This window comes from Eulemur rufifrons, chromosome 28 (assembly GCF_041146395.1).
Source record: "Eulemur rufifrons isolate Redbay chromosome 28, OSU_ERuf_1, whole genome shotgun sequence".
Taxonomy (NCBI): Eukaryota; Metazoa; Chordata; class Mammalia; order Primates; family Lemuridae; genus Eulemur; species Eulemur rufifrons.
In genome coordinates, this window is record NC_091010.1 from 41,022,971 (window position 1) to 41,050,831 (window position 27,861).

The 27,861-nt window shown below is 39.8% G+C and overlaps 1 protein-coding gene across 3 annotated transcripts in view; it reads right to left on the bottom strand.

The window, feature by feature from the left end:
• The window catches only part of CPEB3 (cytoplasmic polyadenylation element binding protein 3), a 184,225-nt gene that overhangs the window by 20,705 nt on the left and 135,659 nt on the right, over window positions 1-27,861 (bottom strand). For all 3 annotated transcript variants that reach the window (XM_069459925.1, XM_069459923.1, XM_069459924.1), the window contains 2 exons: window positions 13,368-13,482; window positions 3,308-3,489 (listed from right to left, as the gene is read on the bottom strand). In XM_069459925.1, the coding sequence (XP_069316026.1) occupies window positions 3,308-3,489; window positions 13,368-13,482 (297 nt within the window). The remainder of the gene's footprint in view (window positions 1-3,307; window positions 3,490-13,367; window positions 13,483-27,861) is intronic.

Below are 27,861 nucleotides of genomic sequence, written 5' to 3' on the forward strand. Positions count from 1 at the left end.
ATATATACATATTGTGCATTTGTAGCAAGATGAATACTATTAACCAGAAAGTGCTGGCTTGAATATTTGTCCAACTGCCGTAGGGCTTTTCAGTCCTCAAATCTCATTTAATCTTCAGACCATCCTCAGGAAGGAGTTAGAGATGAGGACCTGAAGCTCCTGGCATTACGTAACTTGCCTGGGGTCACCGGTGACTGGTGCAGCAAAGGTTTACATGTATTGGAATCTGTTCTAGCTCCAAACTCATGCTCTTTCCAATAGCTGGCTGCTACCCTAAATGTTTATCGAGGTCTACTCTACGACATGGAACGTATGGTTAACCCAAATATAGTGAACAGAAAATAGTCACTGGCTTTCCTGAGAGGTTTGATGTTCCAAACCCATTTTCATAGCATGGCCTACCATCACATTAGCAAACGCAAAGCCATTTCTCTCTTTTATTACCTAGTTTTAAATCTTATGGGAAGAAATACTGAGGACCTGAAACTAGCAGTAGGGATAGGCAACAAAACAAACAGTATCTGAATATATTGTGATTCTTAAAGGGCCTCAAAGACAACTATAATCCCTGGGGCAAGTGTACCTCCCTCTATTAAGGAACAGGCTAGGGGGTTGTAGGATGAGGGCAAAGGAAAGGTAGAAGCATGGGGAAATGGAGCCCTCCCCTAGGTTCTCTTTTATCATCTCCAGGATATACCTGCTGTACAGTCACCAGTTATGGCTTCAGAGAGGAACAAAGAAAGCTATTTCCATACAGATGAGAACCTAAGGCTCTTCAGGTTAAGTTTATTGCCTGAGTTCACCAGTGATGGGTGCAATAGCAGTCTCATGTAATGGAATCTGGTATATCAGACTCCCAAACATACAGAGACAAGCAAGTCTACCAGCAACAGCAGCAGTAGGTAAAAGAACCCCCCAAGTAGCACCATGTGTTAATTCAACAAAAGTTTATCAAGCATCTATGACTGAATCAAGTGATGGGTAAGTACTGGGGACCATGCAGAGAATGAGACAGACACCATGCCTCTCTTCGTGGAGTTTGTAGTCTTTTAGGAAGATTACTGCTATGAAAAGGCAAGTTATGGGTACTAGGAAACCTGGAATGGAGTTGAATCTTCATTATCTCTTTGAGTCTCCATTAATTTAAAGAGTGTTTCAAAATTCAAAAAAAAAAATTATTTTATTCATTTTAATTAAAAATACAAAGAAACCACTACCACTTACTCTTAAGGAGTCCAGTGATGTAGCAAACAGAATATTTAGTCTAAACACTGGCTTTTGTAATTTGATTAGATACATGTCCTAGTGAGAATATAATCTTGAATACGAAAAATCCATCACCAATTAAAATTTTCATCTCCTAAGAAACTTGCCTGCTACACAAAATTAGTCAAAGTTGACTATAGAGAGTATAGGTGAAACTTCACAATAGAATATATTTACTACTTTATTAATTCCAGTTCAGTGTATGCCCCAAGAACATCCTTTAAGGGAGGCATTAATAGTCACTGTACAATTGCATAGGCAGCTGTTCAAGACATGATGCTATTTTCCTCCTTGTTCTTTTCATGTATATTAGCATAGGTCCCAGATTAGCTCCTACCACCTTCCGTTTCCCGAAGCTTCCAAATAGTGGCAGAGCTGGGACTTAGGGATTTAAACCCATGTCTACCTACAAAACAAACTGTGCATACCAGCTCCCTACAACTCCACCTCATGCACTCTCTTTAGTTTTTGGTCTTTTTTTTTTTTTTTTCTGAGACAGAGTCTTGCTTTGTTGCCTGGGCTAGAGTGCCATGGCATCAGCCTAGCTCACAGCAACCTCAAACTCCTGGGCTCAAGCAATCCTGCTGCCTCAGCCTCCCAAGTAGCTGGGACTACAGGCACGTGCCACCATGCCCAGCTAATTTTTTCTATTTTTAGTTGTTTGGCTAATTTCTTTCTATTTTTAGTAGAGACGGGGTCTTGCTCTTGCTCAGGCTGGTCTTGAACTCCTGAGCACAAGCAATCCTCCCGCCTTGGCCTCCCAGAGTGTTAGGATTACACGCATGAGCCACCATGCCCGGCCACTCTCTTTATTTTTATTTATTTATTTAGACAGGGTCTTGCTCTGTTGCCTGGGCTAGAGGCAGTGGTATCATCATAGCTCACTGCAACCTCAAACTCCTGACTCACATGATCCTCCCATCTCAGCCTCCTGAGTAGCCAGGACTATAGGCAGGCACCACCACACCTGGGTAATTTATTTTTTGTAGAGACAAGGTCTCGATATATTACTCAGTCTCAAACTCCTGGCCTCAAGTGATCCTCCCACCTCGGCCTCCCAGAGTGCTAAGATTACAGGCGTGAGCCACTGTACCTGGCCTCATGCACTCGCTTTAGATCAGAGGTAGCACATTCAATGCCTCTAGAGGCCTGGTAGGTAACACCAATGAAAAAAGTGACATGTAATACATATGCATATATGGTGTGAACAGGAGAACTAGAGGGAGCTGAAGTAGAGACTGAAGCAGCTAGTTGGGTCCAATGATTGTAACCATGTGTGATCTTGCAATTTTAAAAGAAACCAGTTCAACAGTTTTTGTATACTCCTAAACATTTAAATGTTATTACAAGTTTGTTTGTTTCAAGAGTACTATGTAGGCTGGGCATGGTGGCTCATGCCTGTCATCCCAGCACTCTGGGAGGCCAAGGTGGGAGGATCGCTCGAGGTCAGGAGTTTGAGACCAGCCTGAGCAAGAGCGAGACCCCGTCTCTACTAAAAATAGAAAGAAATTATCTGGACAACTAAAAATATATATAAAAAAAAATTAGCCAGGCATGGTGGCGCATGCCTGTAGTCCCAGCTACTCGGGAGGTTGAGGCAGAAGGATCGCTTGAGCCCAGGAGTTTGAGGTTGCTGTGAGCTAGGCTGACGCCACGGCACTCTAGCCCGGGCAACAGAGTGAGACTCTGTCTCAAAAGAAAAAAAAAGAGCACTATGTAGGTCAAGCAGGTCACCAGCTCTCAACCTCTGTTAATGCACTGTTAGCGTCATCTTTTAAACAGCAGTAGCGTGGTACGCTAAATTCTGCAGGGTTATTTTCATAAGTGTAACATCACTCTGGGGATGGGTGAGGCAGAAGATTCATTAACACCTTAAATACCAAGGCTGTTCTCTTATTTAGGCAGCCTAGATGGACTGAAGGACCAATGCCATGCAAGGTTGAGCTGCTCCTTTATGATCACAAGGTGTTTTTCTTCCCAGGGGCCCGAAAACAAACTTCATTTCTCTCTCATAGCAATTCCACCCTAAGTAGTTGCTTACCCGTTTGTCAATGTCATTATGCTGGAGTTGCACAAAGCGAGCACTGATGGCCGCAATGTAACTCTGCTGATTGGAGAATGCCACACGGCCAGCACCTTTGGGATACTTCAGCTCTGGGTCTGTATCAATACCAGCATAGCAGACACCACCATACAAACGGTCCATGATCATTGCCAATTCAACTGCAAGAAAATAAACACAGATGTGTGTAAATATTTGGGAGGTACTCTTGCCAAGGAGAAGGAAGAATTATTTAGAGATCATGCAGTATAATTAAGAAAAGGAAAACCCATGTTAAATATTATGAAGAATGTCCAAACCAGTCTTACAATTCAAGTAGGGGAGCTCCTCGTAGGATGTTTTAAAATAAAATGAAAAAAATACTTAACAATTTACAAACATACACACAAGAATTTATATAACTTTAGCAACAATATAGAAGGAATGATCTATTAGTAATCCTCCTACACTAACTGCTTAGTCCAATGGAATGGGGTCCTGGGTAGGCAAAGCATTTCATGATGCCCTAACAAGTTAATAAGAAACAGTCCTACTTACTGACCTCTAAGACTGAAGGCAATTACTAATGTCACACTACTGTATTAGGACTAAGCTACAGAAAGAATTAACTCCTTGTTTTAACTAGAGATGGTTTGTTTATAGCTTTAAAGTAAATCTCTACAATTTAAAAAAAATTACAGATTTTAAAGAGTATATTCTATCATAACTGAGAAATCTCCACACTAACTTCTCCCATTAAATTCTTTTTTGAGACAGAGTCTCACTTTGTTGCCCAGGCTAGAGTGAGTGCCGTGGCGTCAGCTTAGCTCACAGCAACCTCAGACTCCTCGGCTTAAGCGATTCTACCGCCTCAGCCTCCCGAGTAGCTGGGACTACAGGCATGCGCCACTATGCCCGGCTAATTTTTCTATATATATTTTTAGTTGTCCATATAATGTCTTTCTATTTTTAGTAGAGACGGGGTCTCGCTCTTGCTCAGGCTGGTCTCGAACTCCTGACCTTGAGCAATCCACCCGCCTCGGCCTCCCAGCGTGCTAGGATTACAGGCGTGAGCCACTGCGCCCAGCCTAAATTCTAAATAATAATACTAGTAACAATAATAGCAGCAATGAACATTTACTGAGCACTTACAATGTGCCACAAAGCACTAAGCTGCTATATATGCTAACATACCCATACGCTGCCACCAGACCCAGGGGTCTGGTCTGTACTTCTTGCCACGTTTCTTCTAAATATGCCTTTATATTGGTCTATTTACAAAACAACTGTAGAGAAGGCATTTGGAAATTGTACCATTCCAAGGTCTAATATTCTAAAATTATCCCCACCCTAAAGGTACCATGGAGAGACATGTGGCACTTACCTGCATCCCAGACTGCCTGAAGATAATTGTTTACTTGATATTGGACAGCATCTCCTCCAGGGATGACCATTTCTTTCAGGCCACTTACATAGTATAGGTCCAAAAGACTCAGCTCTACCCCAGGAGAGCAACCCAAGAACCTGTGTCTTTCAAACATCTACATATGGTATTTGGAAAGGAGAACACAGGGTAGACAGATGATGACCCGGGCCACAGCCAATGTGAAAAGACCATCACACAGTAGAGTGCCACAGGAATCAGTATCTGAGGAAACGGAAAGCAGCACAACCTGGTGGGGTAGGGGAAGAATTTTGCAGCAGATACAAGGGCCCAGGGGCTGAACAGATTTCTACGAACAGAAGTAAAGCTACTTCAAGTTTTACTAGTTCCTGTAATGTGCAACTGCTGAGGCAGTAAGAAAAACCGTGTTGGCATGTCAGAAAGGCTATCTTTCTGCTACTTCAAAATGTCTTTCCATACCAGACTGACTAATATTGGTGATAGTTTTCTAAGTGCCTAGGAAGAATGACCTGCAACCAACAGGTAATTCTCAGAAGGTGAGAAAATAAGATAGCAATAACTAAGCCCAAGAGTAAGTGCTACTAAATATAGAGCAGCAGAAAGCCATTATGGTCAGAATTACTGAGTTCTACCAGCCAAGAGAGCATTGTCTATTACAGCCAAGTAGATTGACTGCAGTCTTGGGGCAGGATCCAGGACCACATTCATTTGAACAATGCAACAAGAATCGTGCACATACCCTGAATATCAGAGCTCAGTGGTCCCTTACACTTCAGCCCAACAACCTTTGATGGCTTGAGGATCTCCTCATATAGCTAATGTTACTGCAGTAACAGAGACCAACAAACTGAAGGTAGAATTAATTGGTAATTGCAGTCATTAAAAAATTTCCCTTATTGGTCAAATGGGCTTAGTAAAATAAGCAACCTCAGGACCCTGTAGATTAAATACTAATTTTCCAAAGACTAGTCTTCCTCTAATGGAGTAAGAGAGGGAATACATTCTAAGCCTGGTGAGTGGCCAGGAAAAGAATGCTGGCAAGGGACTCAATGGCCCTTGTCTTCCACCGTAGGCAGAACTCAATAAAGCATCTGATTTAGAAAGAAGGCACATGACCTATAAGATTGAAGCTCCAGCTAAGAGAAGAGTCATCGTAACCATAGGTTCTTCTATACTATAGTGGTCTCTAAATAAATCTTTAGGATCCTTTGATGCCAGAAAAGGCACCTTCCACAAGCACAAGCATTCTATTTTTTGTGAATTTATCTGTTGGAAAATCACCTTCATGTGCCAAAGATGAGATCATGACTGATGTTGCTGGCAGTTAAATTAAGCACTTTTGATAGGAAGCAGAAACCCTCACCCACTTACGCTTTTATGAAAACTAATTATAAATAAATCATTTCCGTTTGAGCTTATATACAGTCATTTTCTTGACCACCAAAAAAGCTGCAGATATTTAAACCAAGTAAGCCTCACTCAAGTGAAGGACAAATTGTTGAGAAGCTAGACTTAAGGAAGCATTTTTGGGGAGGAGAATGTGAAAATTTCCTGTCTCTCTACCCTAATTTGCATTTTAACTACAGAAAAGTCCACTACTATGATCACCCTTGAAGAGAAGTAAATAATAGTTAAACAACTGCTGTTTGTATTTGGTTTTTTACTCAACCAGTAAGTCTTCACTCAGCATACTTCCTGTAGGCTGAACTCATACTAGGCTCAAACACCAGAGGGATGTCATTTAAGTACTAAAGTGTTTCTAATTATTGAGAAAAGAAACCACTTTTTTCAATAATTTTAATGCTATAAAACAGCATTAAAAATAATTCACACACTTCTGTAGACGTAACTAAAAGAAACACCAGGGCAAGTCTTTGAGTTCTATAAATTTCCAATCTGAAATTTTTCTTTTTTATCTACAAGATAAATTTATCTAGAGATGTCAGAACATAAAACTCCTTTCAGAGACTAGGTTTTAAAGGATTCTTTAGAATGAATATCATCAGTTCATACAGGAAAAGTCCCATATAAATTTCCTTCCTGTGGTGGGAGGGAACCAGAGATGAGAAGGGGGCTACCATTTTGACTATTCTGAAAGGAGGAGAGAAAAACAGAAGAAAATTAGTAAAGGTCTGGCAAGAGTCAACTGAAAACTTCATGGATTCATCTATATTATCTATATCTATATACAGACAGATATCTATATATCATCTATATCTTGATCTCATGAAATCTGACATCAATTTATCAAGTATGAATCTTTTCCACAGAATGTAGTAAAACCACTTACTAAGCCTACGACAGTGGAATCATTATTCTAAACCATACTCTGCAGAGGGCAGAGACATAGTAGCTCCCAGGAGCATGTTCTTAACATTTAACCCGAGAAAGATGAGGGTATCTGAGCAGGGCATACTGATGAAGGAATCTGGAGTTCACATAAAGGTGATAGCAGGCTTAGAGTCCATGAGGCAGTTAGGACTCTTCAACCCACTTTTTATTTTTTTCCTTCCTATCCAGACAGTATTCACAGGGTCTATGTGGTCACCACAGGGGTAGGAAATCTGGTAGCTATATCCAAGGGCATACTGTAGTACTTTGGACAAGATGTTCTGTGCTCCTAGACAACTCAAGTCGTCTCAGGAACTTCCATGGTGGCAGCAACACTACTATGGTCTAATCCACATACTGGCTCTTGTGATGAGCTTCACTGTGCCATAGACTGGAAAGGGCAACAAGAACACTGCAGCTATGTGGCGCATATAACATCCCCACAAATTCCTCTGCACTGTGGTGACTAAGCCTCTGAAGCTGAATCTAAACCCCAATTATGGTTCCTTGGATTTGCTCCTGATTCTTCACAGAGGTTTGAAACGGACTTCAGTTTATCAGAGAGGAAACCACGATGACTCCCCAACCCTGTTTCACCCCAGGGTCCTATTCCTATCATTTAATTACATTTCAAAGCCAACCCTAAGGCAATGTCCAAGTCTGAGCTACTGTGAGAGCCAAATGGGGTGAAGCAGGAATGAGGATTCCTGAAGGAAATATGAACACATTCACCTTTACAGATTCTAAACTGGGAATCTAGAATCCACATTTCTTCTCTTTGAAAATAAGGACAAAATAGAGAGAAAACAGGCACAGGGCACCTCAGGATGACAAAGGGATCTGGACTTCTGAAAGAAAGGAAGATTAAGCTTGACGGTGGACTTGCTAGGTTTATCATAATTGTCAAGTTGGTTCACAAGGGCAGTTTACACATTTTGAGTGGAGGAAATGTGCTCATAAGCTTCTGCTCTGCATCAGATGTTGGGAAGTTAAGAATATTTTCAAATAGATGGTATGAACAACCAACTAAATCAGACCGAGTGCTTAATTTGATTAAATAGGATTGGTACCAAGTTGACTGTTATTACTGTTACAGAGACAACATCTCAGATCTCAGCTTGATAAAGCATCTTCCTTTTGGCAAAGAGCCCCAAACTTGAAGTTTGGAGATCTAAGCACAAATCTTGGCTTTTTTACTTATTGTGGCCTTAGACCAATTATTTCTGCTTCCTCATCTCTAAAATGCAAAATCTACCTCTTACAATCTCACAGGGTAATCGTGAGAATTGAATATACCTGAGAGCTCTGAGCACACTGCTGTGGATAGCGCAGTACTCCCATGTCTAGTTTTGTCGAGTGGTTGTTTTTTCCCCTACTCATCAATCTTTGTTTAGCATTAAGTTGACCTGGTTTCTGCCCTATAAGCACCAATTCATTCCATTCTTAGTTTGACTTTAGCCTAAGGTCACTCAATCTGCCACTGATATGGCAAAGTTTGAAGTCTGACATCAGCTATGGGTAAGAGCTTGCTTTGGGGGGGAAGAGAGAACACACACACACACTAATATTAAAAAATCCTTAGTCCTAAAGGCAATGCAGTTAATGGAGTCAGTATGCTAAATCTGGAGTTTATCTGAGACAACTCATACTGAACTTATAGGACCTGGTGAAACAGCTTCTACTGCTAAAAAACTTGATACAGGATTTCTGTCTGCTACTACTTCACAGGACAAAAAAAGGACACAGTCACAATACTTCTATTTCCTAAGTTATAAATCAGGATGTGATTCCTAATACATGTGAACTTCCCAAATGTTCATACAGAATGTTTGAAATAAATGATCTTACAAAGATTCAGGATATTGTTCTCTAGATGTATGCCATGTATCACTGAATATTTACCTTAAAACTTTAACCCCCCTCCCGCCCCCAGAAAAGCCATCCTCATAACAATCAGAGCAGGTAGGGGAAGGCAGCAAGGAAATTTTAGGCTCTGTCACAGAATATTAGGAGGGGAGAAAAAGAAAGAATTATCAGAGCAATAGTTAGCAAAGACAGGAGCCCCAAAGATGAGAGGGCAAATGGTAGGTGGCTTCAGGGGCTTAGATGAGCAATCTCTCAAGATTGGTCTGTTCTGCAGGGCCTGCTCTGATAAACTGCTGGAAGGAAGTCATGAGGCAGAAGGACAGCTCACATGCCTCTAATCAGAGAGACAAACTAAGGGTTTTTCAAGCCTGATCAAGGTTGGGAATGGATAGATCCTCAAAGCTTGGTCATTGAGGCAGTCCTCAAATCCAAAACCCAAGGCAAGAAGTTGGGGTCAGAGAAATACTCATTGTTAATAAACTGGGGGAGAGTACAGATTCTTCATTCTCCACTTTTTTCTGGTGGTCTCATAACCCCCAAGTCTGGCACTTCCTGCCAGAGTGAAGAGATGTGCATTCTAGAGAGGTCCTAATACCATAGGGATATACAACAAGGCTATTTCTGTATGGAGATTCAGAAAGACATGTTGCTTGTATTACGAGAATGTACGGTGGTAACATGTTGTTCTTCCAAGAGGTAGCAGGTGAGGAGAACCAAATAAACTCCATTTCCCTGAACTGACTCTCCAAAGAATATACTAACTTTCAGCCACATGGTGGCATGGTAAGTCTACCTATAGCCTTTCCTAGCATGAGGGTAGGATGAGATGAGGGGCAGGGGAGTAGAAAGAAAACAAGACCTGAAAAACACCAGAAGACTTCAGGCAAGCCATCCTTGGCTTGCAATTGTCACTGAGGGGAGTTGATGGAAGGAAAGGACAAGACATAGTAGGAATGTGTATTATTTGACTTAGAGAAACCCACAATCAGGTGATGAGTAAACTCATCTAAATTTTGCCTTGATATTTTCCCATTTTCAGGTTTATTTTTCTAGGACTGTGATTTCTTTTCCAACATGGAGTTTTAAAAGGAAAGCTTGTCAAAGGAGCAGAAGGAACAACCTGAACTCAGTCAAGACAATACTGCTTCAAACAGGTTGCCTTTTTTCTTTAGAGGTGTTAGTTCATTTCTGTTTAGAGGGATAAAGACTGCATTTAGCATAACTATTAGTGATAATGGTCCCTGTCTTACAATAAGGAAATATCACAGATAAAAAACTCCACAAGATTCCTCTCAGACATTTTAGTCACTGTGACATGGTAAAGGACAATTTTTGGCCAAGGATAAGGTAAAAATCCACTTGGCACCTAAAATTTCACCTATTGATTAGAGCCACCCACATCTAGTTCAGGATCACTCTGTAATAGTGCTTAAAATAGTTTTAAGACCTTCCGGAAGTCTGTAACTATAGTACCCCTTACAAATAATTTTTTTTTAAATGCCCTCAAGTATTTTAAAATCAAATCTGAGAATCATGTTATAGAATATAATTTAGCCTCCAATTAATTCTGAGTTAACATTCTTTTTTTTTTTTTTCCTTTTTTGAGATGGGGTCTTGCTCTATTGCCTGGGCTAGAGTGCAGCAGCATCATCATAGCTCACTGCAACCTCAAACTCCTGGGCTTAAGTGATTCTCCTGTCTCAGCCTCCCAAGTAGCTGGGACTACAGGCACGTGCCACCATATCTGGCTAATTTTTCTATTTTTTTGTTTTTGTAGAGACAGGGTCTCACCATGCTGTTCAAGCTGGTCTCAAACTTCTGACCTCTAGTAATTCTCCCGCCTCAGCCTCCCAAAGTGCTGGGATTACAGGTGTGAGCTACTACACCCAGCCTCTGAGTTAACATTCATTCTGTGAACACATTTCTTGTTTCCTTCTCTTCTAAACTCTTTGACTTTCTGTATGTGATGACCAATTTAACATGATGGTGGGATGCTCATTCAGTTGGGCATGATGCCAGTAACAAAGTAGATGCTCAATAAATGCTTATTGCTCAAGTGAACTACACTATATTCAATTTAAGATTCTCTAGCAAAGCCAAAATGAATTCCCTTAAAAACTGTCTTCTATTATCAGCAAAGGAATAGGAAGGGGAAAAAAAAAAAAAAGGTCTTCTATTCCAAGGTACACACCATTCCACATAGCTCAGTGTGTTCCAAAGAAACCCAATTCTATGCACATGGATAAAAGCTGCAGATGTTAACTCTTTATGTATAGATTACATGGCCTCTAATCTGGAAGTCTTGAGATAGATAATAAAATTCTAAGACACTAATATAGATTATTTAGCCACTTAGAAATTAGCTACACTTATGGAAGTGTTGACGTGGGCAGGGGAACATTTCCATTAGACCAAATGATTTTAGATTACTACCTAGATAACTACAAAAACAAAACAATTTTAAAACAAAAAATTTCAGCTTAGTTTAGAAAGCAAGAACTTCAAAAATTAAGAACAGTATACTATCTAGGCAGGGAACACAAAATCCTATTTCTGACTAGATAACTGAATATAATTCTTGTCTAATCCTAGAACTTGCAGCATCTTGCAGACACAGAATATTAAGGAATATAATTTCGTGGCTGGCAGTTCCCTTCTTGTGGTGTCAGTGTGGTCATAAAGTGTGAAAAACGGATGTTCACAGGATAGAAGAAAAACGATACAGAGGCCCTTACCTACCTTTCCAAATCATTAAAACAGTAAGAATAAAGAGTGAATAATACAAAAGGGAATTTAGTTTATAAAATGGTATGTCTGTGACTTAGAAATAGACATAAGAAGTTAAAGCCAGTTCTGTTATTTCATGACTGTAGGACTTTTTCTTGCAGAATATTTTTTTAGTTTCCTGGCTAGGAAAAAAGGCGACAGGCTAGACTATTACAATGAATTTGTGCTTGTAGCTAGTTGCAAAAAGGAATAGCTAGAATACTAGCAATCACTGTCTATTTATAAGATATCAAAGAGGATTTTTGTCCCTCTCCAATCCTAAACATAATACCAGTTAGAAAAGTCAGAAATACCACAACACCCCCACCAACAATTTTTTTTTTTAAAAAGCACAAGCAGTTTAGAAACAAAGGGCTACATTTGCCCTCATCTCATAATGCTGCTCACGTTTGAGTTAGCCCTTCTTAGACTTTATTTTCTGACAGCAGATAAAGGGGAGACATCTCTGCTGCTTTGCTTTCCATCTTTCGTTTGGCACAGTTTTCCACTAGAATGACAATAAGACCCGATAATATTTGGCTTTCTGAAATAGTGTATAATTATAAACTCCATAGTCATAATTAGTATGTTTAACAGTCCTTCAAAATGGAATTATGAATATATCTTTACATAGGTCCAAAGTTATCTTTCAAATGCAGACTGGAGTTGGGATTTGAATAAATATGTTAGAAATGTTGAGGGGCTTTCAGAATTAAGAAGCCACTAAAGTCATGCAGCCAAATAGCTTTAAGTTACATTTTATAATTCTGTTTTCACAACTTGATTTTAATGGTCTCTGCTGCTTTTTGTTTTAATTTTTAGGTAGAACTAAGTCTTCTTGCTTATAAATAACACAGAAGTAATGTACTTTCACAACTACAGTGGCAACAGTAACCTTGGTTTTTTTTGTCTTCCTTTAAAAAAATAAACTCAATTATTCTAAGTGCTTTAAAAACGTAGGCCCTAGAAGTAATTTTATTATATTCCATTGGCAACAACACTGATCAGTGGGAGGCTGACGCATAGCTGATAGGATTTGTCTTTGGATTTAAATACATATTGAAGTTGTCAGTTCAGTATCACTTCAAACTCTCCAGTCGATTTTGGTTCTGCTCAAACCCAGCAGCACAATTACTTCATTGGAAAGGAACTTTAAAAAAATAACAGGGAAGCTTTTCAAAAGTCATAATAAAGATGCTCAAATATATAATTCATTTCTCAAAGTCCATAAGAAAAAACAGGAACCCACTTCACTTGGGAAGAGTTCAATTTGATTCCCAGAGGCACAGTTTCCAGCAATGGTTTGGTTCATCACTGAGTGGGCACATGGCTGCACCGGACAGATTTCTGGTGGGTTCTTTTTCTGTTATAGAAACAAGTCCAACTGGCATAATAATACATAGTGCCAAATGTATTATTATTTTTTAAATGTGTAGTTAAATAGGACAGCACTAAATAGAACTCATCCTTTCAACATAACTGTTTGATGAAATTCACTCTTGCACCATAAGAAAATAGAGCATTTTGTGGAGAAAACATTTAATCCTTATTTCAGCTCAGTGAAAATGACATGAAAGCCTTCTTTTGGGGATTGTATATAGCTGATTGGAAACCTAGAAAATATTTAACACTAAATACATCGGGGATTTTGTTGTTTTTGGTTGTTGTTGTGGTATTACTATTTCCACTCACCAGCTCGGAGGGGTCGTGGAACTCCCCCAACAAAGATAGTTTTTCTGGGGTCCAAGGGCTGAGAACCATCCATTACAAAGTCACTGTCACTTAGGTTCCATGGTCGAATTTGCACCTGAAAAAAAGTCGTTTACTTGGTCCTTACTTCATTTCCATCAACCCCAAATGAGAATAAGATGACTAAAGACAAACCCGTTGATTTGTGCATTTTATAAAATACATGACCCAAATAAAATCCAGTTAATTAGTTAATGTAATCTGCATTAAGTGCCTTTCAATAGAATTTGGGGAATCTACTTAAGGGACGATACTCAACACTCTAGATATATACCATGAAACCTTCAGAAACCACTTGTTTGTTTGTTTTTTAAAGGCAGTCTTGTAGAGGCAGATTCTGAGTTTTGAATCAGATTCATCTTACCATATGATAGGATAGAGTGTTTACAACCTGTTACAGCATACCACTTAGCTTTTTAAGAATACATCTAAAGGAAGGGAACAGAAACATTAGGAGTATTTTCTGAAAATTATCTATACGTCTGGCTTTTTATTTCTCATTCTCCCTCCAAAGTTAAAACATTTATCTCTCAACAATATGGTTTAATACAGATTAACACTCAGCAAGTTAGCACAGAATTACCAACAAACACTGAAGCCCGAAGAGAGTTATCTCCTTTTGATTTATATAATTTCCCCTAGACAAAGCTGGTTAAATAAAGGCAAGCCTAGAAATTGAATTTTTTTTTTTTTTTTTTTTTGAGACAGAGTCTTGCTCTGTCACCCTGGGTAGAGTGCAATGGCATCATCATAGTTCACTGCAACCTCAAACTCCTGGGCTCAACTGATCCTCCTGCCTCAGCCTCTTGAGTAGCTGGGACTACAAGCGCACTATGAGGCCCAGCTAATTTTTCTATTTTTAGTAGAGACGGGATCTCGGGGTCCCGCTCTTGCTCAGGCTGGTCTCAAACTCCTGAGCTCAAGCGATCCTCCCACTTTGGCCTCCCAGAGTGCTAGGATTACAGGCATGAAGTGCTGCACTCAGCCTGAAGTAAATTTTCAAAGAGTAGAAAAAGAAACCTCTATGGCATATTTCTTTCCATTTGGTAATTTCTCTTCACTGGGACTCTGACTCAGTGCCCATAGTTTGTACTGTTTTATCACACAGTAAAAAATAAGGTATTTCATTGGAATCTTAACCTTGAAACATATTCCTTTTAATCATAGCTGAATTATCAAAGAATAGCTTAAAAAAAACACAAACACAAAAAACCCTGCCATACCTAAAGGTTGAGTTTTGCACTGCCTAAAACCGATCAGTTAGGCAGGCAGCCATATGCTCTGGGAAGTGGGCTGGGTACAAAAGGGGAACCTGGTATCTGTGCTTGAGGAACATGCCTCTCCTTTCCCACACCAATAAAGATAGGAAACAAAACAGTTGATTTTTCTTTTCCTTAATATCAACAGAATTATTCATTTTCTGATATTTCAGCATTGCTCAAGTATTAACACTTAATGCAAAAAAACACAAGATGATTTCTTGGCTTGGCTTATACCTAGGAATAGTCCCAATTGAAAGGTAGCACCTCTGCCAAGTACACTTTCAAAACACCTTCAATGGACTCGAAAACTGGCAGTGCTCAGTTGGAAACAGCCTACGCATTCCTTAAGATTGCTACAAAATTCACCTTTTGCCTTTTATGACACTGTTGCCCTCAATAGTTAGCCAGAAGCCACAAAGAACTCCATTTCTTCCCTACACTTTAAAAACTTGGACCTGTTTACAATTTTGTTAACATTCAGGTATTTGCTCCACCTTTACTACATTAAAAAAATCCAGTTCTTTCCTTGTAAAATTTGGTCTGTTTGACTAAATTATCATTACTTTGACATTCATCACAAAGGCAGATTCACTAATACCCCAAAGCACCACTTTTAAATGCCTTAATGAAGGCCCATTGCTAATTTTTAACTTAAGATACAATAATTTCCTGCCACTGTAAGAACAAGATTTCTAATGTCACACGCACAAAAAGGTGTATCTTTTTCTATATAGAACTCTCTCTTCTTCTTATCTCATTTTTTTTTAAGACAGTCTCACTCTGTCACCCAGGCTAGATAGTACAGTGGTGTTATCACAGCTCACTGAAACTTCAAACTCCTGGGCTTCAGCGATCCTCCTGCCTCAGCCTCCCGAGTAATTGGGACTATAGACGTTCACCACCATACCCATCTAATTTTTTTCCATTTTTAGTAGAGATGGCGTCTCACTGTTGCTCAGACTGGTCTTGAACTCCTAAGCTCAAGGGATCCTCTCGCCTATAGCCTCCCAGAGTGCTAGACTAATTTCATTCTTAATAAAGAAGTTAAGGCAGCTCCGGGACCTGGTAAGGTAATTCCAATAACTTTATGTTAATTGAGTTTGGTCATGGATCACTCTGTTTTAAAATGAAAACAATTCCTGTGTAATATCCATAGTGGTCTGCTTTCATTTAACCAGAAATACAGCCTTCTATAATAGTTGTAGGTTACCACTGCACAAAAGAACTCTGCAAAAGATCTCACACCTTCCTTCTGAGAGCTTTCATTATTGCCTTTTCTCTCCTGTCCCCGTCCCCCCAACATCCTCATTTCATCACATCACACCATTCCTTTACCATATTCTTGGCATTACAGATTAGGTAAAAATACAGGAAGAAGGCTCAGGACACAGTACTGATCAACCCTATTCACAAAATCTACATTTCCCAGCTGCCACCAGAAAATAGCTGCTCAGAGCTGGCACCTCTGTAGAATTAGAGAAACATCAACATAGGCCAACATCAGCACACTCTACTCACTAACAATATTATGGTACTGTTTGAACTGATGAGTTCCACTCACACTCTGGTTTCTCTCTGAAATACAAGCCCACTCTCACACAAGGCCTGTTTTTCCAACTTCTATAACCTCAGGGCCTGGTATCTGTGGACTTACTCTTCGGATATATTTTCTGGTCCTGATTTTTTATATATATGTTTCTCTACTTCATTATAATAGCATACTTTATGGACACAAATATTTTACGGAAAGGAGTATAAATGAAAGAACTGCTTTTTAATTAGCTTTGTTTCTTTATTAATTATTTTGGAGAATGGATGAAATTAGAACTCTGTCCTAATTCAACATAAATTTCCCCAGGCAATACATAACTTTTACATATACAGTTGGTCCTCTAAATCTGAGAATTCTACATTCACAGATTCAACCAACGTTGGATAGAAAATATTTAAAAAATTAATAATACAATAAAAATAATACAAATTTTAAAAATGACAGTATAGTAACCCTTACATAGCATTTACATTGCATTAGGTATTAGGTAATCTAGAGACAATTTAAAGTATACAAGAAGATGCATGTAGGTTATATGCAAATACTACGCCATTTTATATAAAGGAGGTGAGCATCCCTGGACTTTGGTATCCTCAGGGGTCCTGGAATCAATCCCCCATGCATACAAGGGAAGACTGTATGGAAATAACTGTGTGTGTGTCAGAAAGTGAAACAACTCTTCCAGTATGTTGTCAAGTGGGCTATACTCTGGGTAGTAAAAGCCTCAGCATCCTGAGTACAAACATTTGAACATCACCCAGAAATAGTGAAGTTTCCCTTAAGATTGCCTGACAGGATAGCAGCACTCCTTCTTGAAGCAACCTGACCACATTTGCTTATAAAGGTGACTCTAAAAAGAAGTGCTGTGGTATGCATCAGTCCTTTGGCCATGTCATATCCTTACAGCAGGAGTCACACAAATTCAAATGCCTATAGGGCTGAACAGGTAGCACAAATGTGTCAAGCCACCAGGACAACTGTTAGTAGGCAGGCAGTAACACACTAGAGTAAAACTCTGCTAAAGAAAGCAGGTACTGGCCTGGTGCGGTGGCTCACGCCTGTAATTCTAGCACTCTGGGAGGCCGAGGCGGGAGGATTGCTTGAGGTCAGGAGTTCAAGACCAGCATGAACAAGAGCAAGACCCTGTCTCTACTAAAAATAGAAAGAAATGATTTGGACAGCTAAAAATATATATAGAAAAAAAAATTAGCCGGGCATGGTGGTGCATGCCTGTAGTCCCAGCTACTTGGGAGGCTGGGGCAGAAGCATTGCTTAAGCCCAGGAGTTTGAGGTTGCTGTGAGCTAGGCTGATGCCACGGCACTCTAGCCCAGGCAACAGAGTGAGGTTCTGCCTCAAAAAAAAAAAAAAAAGAAAGCAAGCAAGCAAGCAGGTACTTCTCAGGTCCAGCAAGTAGTTACCATTTGCAAATGTGTTGTCAGACTTTTTCTATTTTTCAGGAGCAGCTAGAAATTCAGATTTTTGGTTTTTTTTAAAGAGATGGGGTCTTGCTCTGCTGCCCAGTCTGGAGTGTGGTGGCACAATCGTGGCTCACTGCAGCCTCGAACTCCTTTGCTCAAGTGATCCTCCTGCCTCAGCCTACTGAGTAGCTAAGACTACAGGCACATGATGCCACACCTCGCTAATTTTTTTAAGTTTTTTGTAGGGATGGCGTCTCACTGTGTTGTCACAGCAGGTCTGGAACTCCTGGCCTCAAAAGATCCTCCCGCCTAGGCCTCCCAAAATGCTGGGATTATAGGAGTGAGCCACCATGCCCGGCTGTAGAAATTCAGATTTTTATGTGAAACTTTAAGATGCTAAAATGTTGGGAACTAATTCAAATGTTAAAAATCACTATAGGCTGGGTGAGGTGGTTCAGGCCCAGCTACTTGGGAGGTTGACGCAAGAGGATGGCTTGAGGCCAAGAGTTTAAGACCAGCCTGGGCAACATAGCGAGACCCTGTCTCTACCCCCCCAAAAAAAAATAAAAAAATAAAAAAATAAATCACCATATAGGCTAAACAAAACTATCTGAACTATCTGTAGACCTAATCTATCCCATGGACCCCAGTCTATGATCTTTGACTTGAAGGGTTTAGTTACCACACAGCTCACAACGGAATGTTTTGTCCCATTAGCACTTATGAGAGAAAATACAAAAACGGTTTTTCTTTAGTTTCTTTTTAAAGCGTATATTTCTTTGGAAGCTATCATGAGGACCACGAAACCTACTTTTGGATGAATTATTTGCCTTCTAAATTCTTATCTTCTAAATCAGTAATATGTTTTGTATAACTGCTTATCTTCAAAGGCAAAATCTTCTTAAGGATAAAGGCAAAAACCAAACACAAAGCTTGCTGGTATAAATATACTTAAATACTATAAATATACCACATAGTGACTTTAACATCAGTCTTCAAGATATCTAAAAGAATATAACATTAATAATATCAACAGTTAGTAGTGAAAATACTGATTTTCCTTTTCAAGGTTTCCCAAAGTATGTTCTGTGGAATGCAGGTCCCTAGGGTTGGTCTGCCAGATAAAGCAGTGTTAGATTTTCTTCTCCTTCTTGGATTTTCATGGCACCCATCAGTGTATTTAAATAAAGGCTCCAAGAAATTCTACAGAAATCTATTTAGTATTGTTTAACCCAGCATTTGCAAAGTTATTTCCAAAGAACCTGGTTTTTTGTATGATATTTATTCATTTTTCTTTTCTTTTCTTTTCTTTTTTTTTCTTTTTGAGGCAGAGTCTCACTCTGTTGCCCAGGCTAGAGTGCCGTGGCGTCAGCCTAGCTCACAGCAACCTCAAACTCCTGGGCTCAAGGGATCCTCCTGCCTCAGCCTCCTGAGTAGCTGGGACTACAGGCATGTGCCACCATGCCCAGCTATTTTTTTATATATATTTTTAGTTGTTCATGTAATTTCTTTCTATTTTTTTCAGCAGAGACGGGGTCTCGCTCTTGCTCAGGCTGGTCTCGAACTCCTGAGCTCAAATGATCCACCCGCCTCAGCCTCCCAGAGTGCTAGGATTACAGGGGTGAGCCACCGCGCCCGGCCTGTATGACGTTTATTAATATCTACACTTTGGATAATACTGCCCTACTATATCTTACTTTTAGGATGTATAAAAATTTGGCATAATAGCTGGACACCGTGGCTCATGCCTATAATCCCAGTGATTAGGCAGGAGGATCGCTTGAGGCCGGGAGTTCAAGATCAGCCTGGGCAATGTAGCAAAGACCCTGTCTCTAAAAAACTAAAAAAAATAGCCAGATGTAATGGAGTACACCTGTAGTCCCAGCTACATGGGCAGGTGAGGTGGGAGGATTGCTTGAGCCCAGGAGTTTGAGGCTGTAGTGGACTATAATTGCACCACTGCACTCCAGCCTGGGCAACAGAGAAAGACCCCATCTCTAAAAAAATAATAAATAAAGACAAAACTTTGGCATAATAAGATAATGACTAATTGAATAAAATGTTTCAGAAACTTCACTCCAGCCCAAGTCTTTTCCTCACTTATTTCCTGCTATTGCTGCTTCCATAGAAATTAACTTTAAATGGGTAAGAGCATAGTAAATTCAAATATTAAATATCTATTCAAAGAACTGAAAGTTTTCTAACTAAACTTCATAAAAGATATGTTATGAGACCAGTTTGACTATTTTGTCATTAATAAAGAATAAAATAATTATAGTTCTATATAAAAATTAGAGTTTCATCCTACTTAAAACTAAAGGTCATTAATAAAGATAAGATTAGGCCGAGTGCTAGGAAAAAAATTTAAGAAATGCAATATGGGTCACTTCTTTAGACAGAAAGCTATATGGCTGTGCGCAGTGGCTCATGCCTGTAATCCCAGCACTTTGGGAAGCCCAGGTGGGAGGATCACTTGAGGCCAGATTTGGGACCAGGCTGAGCAACATAGGGAGAATCCATCTCTAAAAAGAAAAGCCAGGCACGGTGGTATGCACCTATAGCCCCAGCTACTCAGGAAGCTGAGGTGGGAAGATTGCTTAAGCCCAGGAGTTTGAGGTTATAGTGAACTATGGTGACACCACCGCATGCTAGCCCAGGCAACAGAATAAGACCCTGTCAAAAAAAGAAAAAAAAAAGAAAAAGAAAAAAAAGAAAAAAGAAAAAGAAAAAAAGAAAAAAAGAAAAAAAAAGCTGTATGATAACATCATTTCCTAAAAAGAAAATTTATAAAAACCTCTCAGTTACAATTAAACATAAAAGGCATTTTTGTTGTGTCTTTAATTATAGGACAAGGGAAAACACAGTTTTAATGACAATTTTTAAACAGAAACCTCAGGGCTTCAAATTTCTAAACATGACGAAGTCTCCCTACCCCTCTAGAATTCTCTCAGTTTAGACCACAATTTTTTTTTTTTTTTTGAAGACAGCGTCTCACTCTGTTGCCCAGGCTAGAGTGCTGTGGCGTCAGCCTAGCTCACACCAACCTCAAACTCCTGGGTTCAAGCAATCCTCCTGCTTCAGCCTCCTGAGTAGCTGGGACTACAGGCACGCGCCACCATGCCTGGCTAGTTTTTTCTATATAGATTTTTAGTTGTCTGGCTAATTTCTTTCTATTTTCAGTAGAGATGGGGTCTTGCTCTTGCTCAGGCTGGTCTCGAACTCCTGAGCTCCAATGATCCACCCGCCTCGGCCTCCCAGAGTGCTAGGATTACAAGGCGTGAGCCACCACGCCCGGCCCCAACTTAGATATTCATCTACCTATGAATAATATTGTCTTGAGCTCATTTTGAACATCTCACCCTATATTTCATCCCTGTCTGGTCACTTCCTTAGGTTACGACACCATCACATAAACATCCATCTGCATAGTGCCTTTGTTTTCATATGTTCATCTCAAGGCAGCTCTAAAAAGCAACCAAACTGTTCAGTGCCAACAGTGCAATCAGGTGGCCAGCTCAGGAAACTACCTGACCAGATTCCCTCTCGGTCATTTGTTCTCTTTCCCAGAAAGAACTTGCCTCAGAGCTCAGCTCTTTCCTCCTCTCCCACCCCATCCCCCTCTTCTGGTTTCCTTTTTCCTCCTTTTAATACCCTTCAAACTCTAACTCTTTAGGGAAAAAGTCTCCATTTTTCTCTCCCTAATCCTACAATCCTTTTAGTCTACATGAATCAGAAAAACAATACTGCAGAAACATCAGGACTGCTCTCCCCAACAAGCAGCAGCATCCCAGCTCATCCCAATAACCAGGATGAGTCAGCTAAACCTAGGTCCGCTGACATACAGCTGCAACAGTGCAGTTGCAGTGGTAATGAACTCAGACCCACCCTAGCTGTCAGCAATTCTATTTTAAGCATCCCAGAATTACTGGAGTGCCCCCAGCAGTATCAGAAATAAACTAGTTTGTGGTTTGTGAGGCATCTTTATCTCTTCAATGGTGTAAGGAGTCGGTTTATTACTAACCATCAAAACTAACAGCCACACAATAATTGTGGTTTAGACTCTTCAAAGCAATTTGTATTTGGTATCTCATTTTGATGTAATTTTAACCACACAGTTCCTTAACAAACAGGTCAGCCAATTTCTAGTTTAGATGCTATCTATTATTCTCAAGTGCTGCTCTCCACCCAATGGTGAGGAAAAGGAGATGCCCTTCCTGTATCTTCTGAAGGAACTGGAGAGAAAGGAACCTAATACCTGATCAGAGTCTTTAGCCTCAATAAGAATTCTGTATCCTGGGCAGCTCTGGGGATTCCAGTCAGAACTCCATCAAGGCCTCAAGGGAAAAGCTTTAACTCTCACACACAGACTATTCCTCCAATTCCTTAGATATAAGTAGGCCCCAGAGAACTTCGTCAAAATAGCCAGGTTTTTTCTTAGACAGAGAACCAAAAATTACCCTGGGAAATTCTTTCATGTTCTCCCAGGATGCTCCAAGTCCACCATCAGGTTTAGGAAACAATCTAGCCACAAAAAGGAAATCCCTGTCCCCTTCACCTAGCTACGGAGCCTACCTGATGCAAAGAAACCATAGGCTTTCATAGCCCCTTTGGGACCTTCAGGTACTGATGAACGATTCAAACATAGCACTCAGTATACAGTTTTATAAGGGCACTCAGTGGAGAAATAAAGCATGCATAAACTGCACCGTGAAAATGGTTATATATATCCTTGTACTATGATTGATTTAATAAAGCCATTATCAATTAAATGTTGTAGTCAGATGACTCAAGTCAATACCTTCTCTCAAAAAGCTTTTCTGACTGCCTCCACATAACCACTCTCCCCTTTGAGCACTTCCCCTCACCGCAACTACTCCCTATAATACTTCTATTGGAGCACCTGTGGCTCCTTAGTTCACTTACTGGTCACATGTCTATTTCCCTCCATTGGACTCTAGGATCCTCCACGGCTGAGACCATATATCTGTGTGGATCCCAATTGCCCAGCACAGTGCCTAATCCTTACCCTTGTGTAGGTTTGGTGAGTAAACAAAGCTGTTCCTGAGGGGCAGGCACTGGTGCCACAAGAAGATGTCCCAGCAGCTACCTTTCTACAGCTCAGATCCCTCTCCTCACTCCACTGAGAGCCACCTTCCAGGGGCATGGAAATACAGTATGTTTGGTCATCATTGGGTGACCAAGGGCTTGGATTTAATCAGCACAAATTTCTGATACCACCAGGTGACCCACTTAGGGATGGGAATTACCTAATGTTCATCATTATTGCTGATGCTTCCATATCACTTAGAAAACATAAGCATGATAGCTGACTCCCTTTTGAAAAAAAAAAGAAACTACGAGCACTCGTGAGTACTTACATTAATTCACCACTGTGCTAGGCATTTTTTTTTCTTTTGGCCACACTGGCTTCAGAATGAGCTAGGCATTTTACACAGCCACACTTAAATGTCACCACACCATATGCTCTAAAAATTATCTCCACTTTAGAGATAAGGAAGCTAAGGATCAGAACAATGAAGTCATCTCAGCATTGAATTCCAGGTTTATCTGACCCAAAGTCTAATATAGCCTTTTCACTACAATCATGTTGTGTGCCTGCAAAGCAACCTGTCCTCTTGGCTGGGGGCCACTAATCATAGCTTCCAGATAGGCTCCTGGACAAGTCAAAATGAATTTTTACTAATGAGTGATTAATCCCTCTCTTCTCCCCAAACTCATTCTGCCCATTTTCAATGCATTAAGAAATGACCAATAGACGCTTCTTAGATCTACTAACAAAACTAGCAATTAGAAAAGCTCAAGAAAAATGATTTAGCAACGAAGCTAGCACTATAGTCAGCTATTTTAATTTCCAGGTTCACAGCATCAGGCAATCTTGCACTCCAGCCATAAAATTTTGTCCAATGGCTACATAAATGTGTATTTTCAGCTCCATGGTACTAGGACAAGGATGTTGTTACTGGCATGCTGATTACTAAAACTCTTAAGGGGAATGCACACATAAAATTTCAGGTTACCTAAGTTTTTCCTGGGAAGAAGCCTATTCTTTGAGTGAGCTTCACAGAATACTAATTCCACAGGAATCTGCACAAATATCATCCACAAAGCAGGTATGTAAAATGCTGGATTAAACAATTTTACACAAACTTATGTATTGTAAGATTTCTCAGAACCTAATATATCAATGTTTCCCACATGTTTTTGGCAATGGAACCTATAATTAAAGGAGAAAATGGATATAAAATGCACAAAGGAAGTGCTCAAAAAAAGGACACTTACTATTGTTATGAACAAACCTTTTTTCTATGGTCCCCTCAAGAGACTAGTCTTTGGACAAGAGTTCTTCAGAACACACTTTGGAAAACACTGAATATGATCCTTTAAGGGACAGCATTGGCTATTCTGTCTAGCAGCTACCATTTAGTATATTGGAAATGCAACATCTTTTAGACCTCCCTGGAAAAGGAATATAGCTCCCAAAGACTCAAGCACTAAAAAACTCTGCAAATTCAGAGACTCAGGGCAAAAAATAGGATTTATTATGAATAAGAGATCCTTCTCTCATTTTAGAAAAGGAATTCCTTCTTTGGAGAAATTCCTACGATGAATGGTGCCCAAAACTACAAATTTAGACCAAGAATTCAAGAAACAAATAAATCAAGATGATCATAAATGCTAAAGATTTCTTAGGTGGGATATGACACACATGCTGAGATAGCCGTGAATTCTAAGATGGACACATAAAATCAGATTTGATTGGGCCAAGATAAAATTATAGTTATGTTTTAGGAAGTAGTAGGTGGATAATGAAATAATCTTAGTAAAAATACCACAAAGGACTGAGGAAATTAATCAAGGTGTCCTATAACTTAGCTGCTACTTATTTTTCCCAATTCAATACCTCTCTATTCCATTTTCATACATTTGTGCTCCATCTAACCAACCTAACTGTTCTCCATTTATGTCACACAATTTCCCATTTCTGTGTTCATGTTTCTGCCTTTCCCTGAAATGTCTATTCTCCATACCTTCAAGCCCTCTCTCGGCCAACTCTGCCTTCTCCTCATCCTTCAAGGCCTACTTCAAAATGACACTTCATCCAGAAGTTCCTTTCATCATTCTAGGTACATATGAACTCTCCAAAGTACATAATCTGAATCATACTTTCATTGTTTTATTTTTCTTAATTTCACAAATATTTGAGAACCTTTTATGTGCCAGGCTCTGTAGACACTCTGAGTATTTATATACCTGTTTTATCTACCCATTATACTATTAACTTTTTGAACACAAGATTTTATGTCAATTCATAGTAAATGTATAGTAACCAGTACTGTGCCTTGACCACAGTAAGAACTCAAACATGGCTTGAAGGAAGGCACACCATTTTTAAAAGATGGCTCTGTGGGGCTGGAGATAGCTATAATAATAGGTATGATTCCCTACAGATGGTGTAGTGATCAGGGAAGCATTCATGAAAAAGATGGCATTTGAAAGGGGTCTTGAAATAAGGGGAGGAATTAGAAATTGAGATGGGAACAGAAATAATTCAGTTTGATTAGACCATGGGGTTCAGAAGGGAAGCAGAAAAAGGTACGGTTGGAAAAAATTTGAAGCCACACTGGGAAGGTCTTAAGTCAGGGGCAAAAGGATCTGGGAATGCATTTGTAACTAAAGAGGAGTGATTAAAAGTGCTAAAGATCCCATTGATATATGAATGAGAGTAGGAGAGACTAGAATGATAGACACATTGGACAGAATTAAACCAGCCTTTATTTCCAAATTCCTTATTTCCACCATTCTTTTCATTTTTTTGTTTTCAAGTTTTAAGTGGATGACCATGTTACATAAAGAACAGATCCTACATAAGCATACTTCAGTTTGGTAACACAGTGCTTAAATATACAGCAAAATCAATCTCTCATATTTCAGGATATATAGAAGTTGGGATTGTGCTATAAACTGTGAGGAGGAGGAAGCAGAAAACTTCTGATACTTCCTTTCAAGGTGTTTGCTATATCTCACAACTCTGGCTGATGTGTTCTAGAGCTATAAACATCTCCTTCCTCATCTTTTCAAGGTTACTCTTTTTCAGCCTCCATCTCTGCTAGACGTTCTAGGCCTCCTGTTCTATCAGCTTGCTGTTTGAACCTTCAGGTTCAGTCTATTTATACATTCAAAAAGTAGAGTCACCTTGATGAGAGGGACCACTGTCTATAATGTCTGCCTATCTTACTGGAAGCCTGCAGACGGACACAGCTATCTTCTGATGTGCCTAGGACACCAGAGCTATGGACTCCTCTCACTGGAGGAGGGAAAAAAAATCACAGATCTAGAAGCTCTGCAGTAGCTCCTGTTCTTGCCAATTTGTCTCCCCGCTCTTTGGGACTGAGGTGTCAATTAATCATGCCATAAATACAGTTCCTTCTGCTATCTTTCAGGACCAGACCTATACATAGAATAGTCTGAGTAGAGTCATTTAAAGAAAGGTAATCACTGACTAAAAATATCTCCCTAATATAATGTGAAATTCACTAATTTGGAATTCATTTGAGTTAAAAAACAAACATGATCCTGGACAAAACAGGTAAAAGGGAGCCTTGCCATCAGGCTCTGCATTAGAAAAACAATCTGATTAACCTGATACACCCAAAGGGAATAGGAGTTTGAGGGAAAGGGATGAGAAAGAAGGACAAAGGTAGAAAATGTGCAAGGTCATTTTGGAATATGGTGTAATTTCCAAGGAGGGTCAGAGAGAACTAAACAACAGAACGAGGGCATTGGGAAGCCTGAGAGGTAGGGAATAAAGGCTAGTTGAGCAAGGAAGAGCCATGGCTCAAAAAAATTTTGGTCAACGAGCTCCAAAGGTTGACTTTGCCTTGAGCTACTGCCAAGATTCTCATTTACTTCCAAGGTTCAACCCAGCTCTCACTTTTTTTTCTTGTGGGAGCATCCACAATGAGGTGGAATATGAACCTGGGTAGGGAAGTATGATCAAATGAGGCTGGGAGTGGGGGATGTGGAGCAAAACCAAGAAAGAAAAGGTTTCAAAAATGGAGCCGAAAGGGCTAGAACCCAAAATGGGATCCAGTTCATTAAAATTACAGGTGTTTGGGGATTTTAATGTTTTCCATTCTAAGTTTTACTCAAATTGTTTATGCTGGAAATTCTGAGTATGCCTGGGTCAAAAAAACGTGTGATTGGCAGCCACAGTTCAGAATTCACCAAGCTCCAATAAAACTGCTGCACTCAAGCTCAGAAAATGAAAACTGCAATAAGGCAGAAATTCGCCGAAACACAAACAATGAAAGTTAGTTTCCCCATTAACGTTTCCAAAACTGATAATTACACTAATTATTTTCAAAAGTCCTTCAAACCAAGGGTAATACATGTGTTTAGAGTGAAAACGCTCAACAGTAATGGTGTTGCCTCCACACCACCTCCATCTGCAACTCCTGTTGCTCGCTTCCCTCTCAAGAGACATCCTGTCAAGCTGAGGGCTTGCCTGATAAGACATATTATCCTCCTTCCCTCAGAGCCAATGACAGGACCCTTCCAAGGTACATAAGCCCTGTGTGCTCATCTCCTGCTTCCTCACCTCAATTCAACAGCTTCTTAACCTACTATGGACATAACTACTTCAATGTGTACTTCTATCCCTATGCCTTTTTACATATAAAAATACATTTCTCTATAGTATGTGACCAAGGCTCCCTGGAGGTTGGCCATTTACCTCTCAGACATCTGATCCTGCCAAATTGGGCATGGACTTTCTAACCTCACACTATTCCAAAGAGACTTAGAGAAGTTATTTCAGCTTTATTATTTACTCAGATGAAACACTGTACACTCCCACTGTAGTTAGTCCCCATGCTTCCCACATCATACACAGTCTCTTTATAGTGTTTAAATAAAGACCAAAGTTAACAAAGGCTCCCTACTCTTTCCTTCCCTACTGCTTCCTCCTGTTTTCTCCACTTGCATAGCTACCCTATCCAACATTGTCACCGTTATCAAAATTTGGCAATGGTCCCCAAATTTGAAAATTATAGTGGCACTTTCACATTGGCTATAATCCTTGCTTATTTATGTCATTTAATTATTCTGCTATGACTCAATATACCCATTCTTTAGTATTAATAGTTCCCTCTTTTGCTTTAAATGCTGCAGTTGCCCCCTTATA